The 5,109-nt window shown below is 41.4% G+C and overlaps 1 protein-coding gene across 1 annotated transcript; it reads right to left on the bottom strand.

The window, feature by feature from the left end:
* Positions 1–2,248: 2,248 nt before the first annotated feature.
* LOC114503317 (olfactory receptor 7G3-like) lies at positions 2,249–5,109 on the bottom strand. The gene is made up of 2 exons (XM_036032291.1): positions 4,861–5,109; positions 2,249–3,723 (listed from the first exon to the last, which is right to left on the bottom strand). The coding sequence occupies exons 1-2, from the start codon at positions 4,866–4,868 to the stop codon at positions 2,769–2,771; spliced, it is 963 nt and encodes a 320-aa protein (XP_035888184.1). The 5' UTR covers positions 4,869–5,109; the 3' UTR covers positions 2,249–2,768.

The following is a 5,109-nucleotide window of genomic DNA, read 5'->3' as shown; positions in this document are numbered from 1 at the left end:
AAGCAGGGGCAAGTCAGGGGACCATAAATTCTCTGCCCACTGCCCCTTTGTGAAAGAACCAGGGCTTTGGAAGCTAGGCAAAAATGTCTGAAAACTGAAATTCCTTCTATTGTGCATAAAAGAAGGCTCAAAGGATTTTTAAATGCACTTTGATTTTCCTCTTGGAATTATTGATCATTACTCATATGTTTGTTACCTATTATTTGAAACATGGCAGCTCAACTTGCAGGATTTTTACATAAAGTTTGTCAAATTTTAGTTGTAAAAATTTGGGGAAGGAAGAGCCTTGAATGTTAGTTGAGAACCATGGAAGGGCAGGAAGCAAACTTTTTCCATAATGAGCCAGAGAGTAAACATTTTAGGCTATGTGAAACTAAAGAGAAACTCTCTCTCCCCACTGTCTCCTTTAGTTTCAGGCTATGCTTAATACTTCACTGCTGACACTCTGGCTACAAATTTCCCTCACACTGAATAATTATCAGATTCCCTGGATAGCAGCTGGGTGTCCAAGTTAACTCAGTCTGACATTACTTGCCCAGAGACAGCATCAGATCTGACAGGTTCTGGCCTTAGTCCCACAAGATTGCACTCTCTCCACTCTCTGCTGCAACTTCAACTGCCAATGGCAAGTCCAGGTTGTCACCTGTGCTTCTGACAGCTATAAATTGGAGGCTCCCATGACCCCCTCCTTGGTTTAATGAATTTCCTAGAGCAGCTCACCAAACTCAGGAAAACAGGTTGTTTACTAGATTACTTCTTTATTACAAAAGATATAAGGGTGGGGTCCATAAGGGTCCTGAGCACAGGAGCTTATGTCCTGTTGCGTTTGGGGTGCATCGCCCTCCAGGCACACACAGGTGTTCTTGTTGAAATAAATCACTTCACGGAGACTAGGAGAGGGCAGGGCTCCAGAAAGGTGAGCCAGACCCTCGGCTGGCTTTTTCCTTGAGGTTGTCTAGAAGAGGCAGCTGAGCAACTAATATGAGCTTTAGGTATCTGCAGGCTCAAGAGTGAAGGGTGAGAGGCAGGGGTTCCTCGCTGTGGGCTGGCATCCCAGGGGAATGTCTGTTGGAAACAGGAGAACTAACTGGAGGCAACCCCATGACCATACGGACTGCAGCCTGTTTCCCGTCGCTGGGAGGCCCAGAAGAAGCCCATGCACCTGCAGCACATTACTACCGGACAAAGCACACTCTAATGCAGAAGCACAGCCAGAGATAACAAAGGTGACTTCATAAACATGAAAGATTCAAGGCACCAGAAGACAAAACAATCCTGAATATTTGTACTTAATGGTTCACTGATGGAACTATAAGCAGAAATAGACAAATTCAGTACCACTCTGGGTGATTTTAATATATATCACTCCATGACTGATACAACAAGGAGACCAAAAAAAATCAGTCAAAATAAATAAGATTTAAACACAATTCAATAACTTGGCCTATTGAATATATATAGAAAATGCACTGAATTTACAGAATTACACACTCATCAAAATACCCATTTCTCTTTTAGCACAGACTATATATTAAGTTTGACCACAAGTGCTACAAAAGGCAAGTCTCGATAAATTTCAAAGAATTAAAATTATACAAGATATACACAATGCAATACATTAGAAAACAATAAGAAAAGCATAAAGAAATCCCCCATCTATCTGGACATTAAAAATGTACTTCTGTGCCCTGACCAGTGTGGCTCAGTTGGTTGGGTATTGTCCCACAAAGGAAAATATGGCTGGTCCAAGTTTGATTCGTGGTCAGGGCAAATGCCTGGGTTGTGAGTGTAGTCTCTGGTTGGGGCACATACAAGAGGCTACCGGTAGATAGTTCTCTCTCTCTCTTTCTCCCTCCCTTCCCCTCTCTCTAAAAATAAATAATAAAAAGCTTTAAAAAATAAAAAATAAAAATGCACTTCGATATAACTCATGGATTAAATTAAATATCTCAAATAAAAATCCCAGTTGATGTTATTCAAATATATTTCTTTGTATAGATTCCAGCAGAAAGGAAGACAAAATAAAGAAAAAGATACCTGGCTGGCATAGCTCAGTGGATTGAGCTCAGGCTGGGAACCAAAGTGTCCCAAGTTCAATTCCTAGCCAGGGTACATTCCTGGGTTGCAGGCCAGAACCCCTAGCAACTGCACATTGATGTTTCTCTCTCTCTTTCTCTCTCTCTCTCTCTCTCTCTGTATCTCCCTCCCTTCCCTCTCTAAAAATAAATAAATAAAATCTTAAAAAAAAAAGAAAAAGATGAAGATGACTCAAAGGGGAGGGTGAGATGAGAATTGATTTAATTAGCATATTAATGTGCAGGCAAATGAGTAGCCACTACAAGTTTACTAACACATGGAGTATACACTTGATAGTCATTATTTTCCCCAAGCTTTATTGAAATATAATGTACTTTTCAAAACCTGTAATTATTTATTAAAATTTACTAGTGCTTAATAAACATGTATATTAAATTATCTCATATATCCCAACATAAAATAAATTCCCAATATCACTGTCAAGTGTGTAATTAATATTATTCTGCCCATTTTGTAGATGGTGAGCTGAACTCAGAGTTAAGTTAGCTGATAAATGACAAATAGTGAAACACAGGGCAGCAGGATTTAGTACAAAGCTGTTTGACTACAAAGCCCATGATTAACCACCGTGCTAGGAGGGCTGAGTTATGAAGAGTCCTGATTCTGGTATATGCAGTATTTCAGTCCCTTTGACTCATTCCAGAAGCTCACACCCAAGGCAGATGGCAAAGTCATGAAAAGAAACATGTTCTAGAGATAAGTTTCCTCAAAGCTCCCTTCATGTCTCTGTTCCTGAGGCTGTAGATGAAGGGGTTCAGCATGGGAGTGACCACTGTGTACATCACTGAGGCCACTGCCCTATTCCTGGAGGAGAAAGAGGTTGTAGAACTAAGGTAGACTCCCATACTAGTCCCATAGAACAAGAAAACCACCAGCAGGTGAGACCCACAGGTGGAAAAAGCTTTATACTTGCCACCAGCTGATGGGATTCTCAAGATGGAGGAGACAATTCGAGTGTAAGAGAAAATTATCCCCAAGAGGGGACCCCCACCCAAAAGGCCGGTCATTAAATATACCAGGATGTCATTGACGAGGGTATCAGAACAGGCAAGTTTGAGGATCTGAGCAAGTTCGCAGAAGAAGTGGGGGATTTTCAAGTCTGTGCAGAAGGACAGATGCAACACCATCAGGCTGTGGAGCAAGGCGATCATAATGCTAATGAACAAGGGAAGGAGAACCAGCAAGCCACAGAGGCGTGAGTTCATGATGACGGTGTAGTACAGAGGGTGGCAGATGGCCACATAGCGGTCATATGCCATCACGGTCAGAAGTAAATTGTCCGTACATATAAAAACCATGAAAAAATATACCTGAGTAAGGCAGCTTGTGTAGGTGATGGCTTTGGTTTCTGTCTGGATGTTCACCAGCATATTGGGGACTATGGTGGTGCTGAAACAGATGTCAACAAAGGACAGGCTGGAGAGGAAGAAGTACATGGGGGTGTGGAGGTGGGAGTCTGAGCTGACGGCCAAGATGATGAGCAGGTTCCCAAGCACAGTAACCAGGTACATAGTCAGGAACAGTCCAAAGAGAAGGGGCTGCAGTTCTGGGTCCTCTGAGAGACCCAGGAGGAGGAATTCTGCTACACCTGTTTGGTTTTCTGATTGTATGTTATTGATGAGTCTGCTGAAAAATAGAGACATGAATTACAATGAAACAGACATCACTTGTTTGACACAATCTTTTAGCTATTCCTTCAATTCTACCAGTGTTTAAAGATTTTATTTTTTGATTTTTAGAGAGAGGGGAAAGAAGGGAGAGAGGGAGGGAAATGTTGATATGAGAGAGAAACATTGATTGGTTGCCTCACACGCCCCCAGCTGAGAACTGGCCTGCAACCCAAGCGTGTGCCCTGATTGGGAATAGAACCAGTGGCTTTTTGCTTTGTGAGACAATGCCCAACCAACTGAGCCATAGTGGTCAGGGCTCTAGTAATATTTAAACAATTCTTCCCTTCAGGTTTCCCTACTAATTCCTTCCTTCACCAAATAATTTTGGAGTGATTTGTACATATCATGTACTTTTCTAATGCTATAATTAAAAATGAAAACATATGCTGTTTTATTTTTTTTAAGGAACTGTCATTCTCACGTGCTATTTTAAAAATCTAGAATTAAATTCTAGCCGTTTCTTCATATAACACGAAACCTGTTTAGATGACTTCATTTTGTTCAGAGAATCTTAACTCTGTAGTTAATTAGAAACTGAGTCTGCTCATTAATTGTAAGTCTCAGGGATTGCTGGAAATGTCCCACATTCTCTATTGCCGCAATGTGAGAAATAACATCATTAAGTCATTCCTTTAAATATTCTATATTTTACAGTTAGATCAAACCACTTTATGGGACCCATCTATTTCAAGGGAATTGTTTGTGCTGGGTGGTGATTTGTCATTTGTCATGTGGCATTATTTGCTTATAATGAAGGATATTATAAGAAAAGGTCGAATGAGTCTCTACTGTGTCTATTGTAGAAATGTCACACCTGTATCCATCCCTTTAAACAAGAATACTTAGTGCTTTCTCTGAACAACTGGTTTGCTTTCTCTTGTAATCACATGTTTGTTTCATTTCTTTGGCTGCTAGGAACCGTGTAGCTACATATGTGGACCACGTCTGAAAACTCAGGGTCACTTTATAAGTAACCAAGTAATCATTGCTTTTGACTAATTTTTCCTTGGCAGTCACCTTCTAGGTTATGTCTATGTGGGAATGGTTTTGTGATTACCCTCCACCCTCCAAGCACTCTTGAGTGCATTCGAACCTGTGCATCTTTGAGGAGAAATCTTCCCAAAAGTGCCAGTGGAGGTCCAGCCACCCCTGTGGATCACTTCGGCGGCATGCCACGCAATAAACCCAAGTCTTCACTCTGACTTTCAAATTCCTCCGTCGCCTGGCCCCTGTAACAATCGCACATGAGGTGATGTACTTTCAGCAATTGCCGCCTCATAAAACTAGCACTCCACATCATGGCTGAGTCCAGAAACTCTCAGGAGAGAAGTCTAAGGTGTGT

The sequence above is a fragment of the Phyllostomus discolor genome, chromosome 8, assembly GCF_004126475.2.
Source record: "Phyllostomus discolor isolate MPI-MPIP mPhyDis1 chromosome 8, mPhyDis1.pri.v3, whole genome shotgun sequence".
Taxonomy (NCBI): domain Eukaryota; kingdom Metazoa; phylum Chordata; class Mammalia; order Chiroptera; family Phyllostomidae; genus Phyllostomus; species Phyllostomus discolor.
This window is presented reverse-complemented; position numbering and strand designations above follow the sequence as displayed.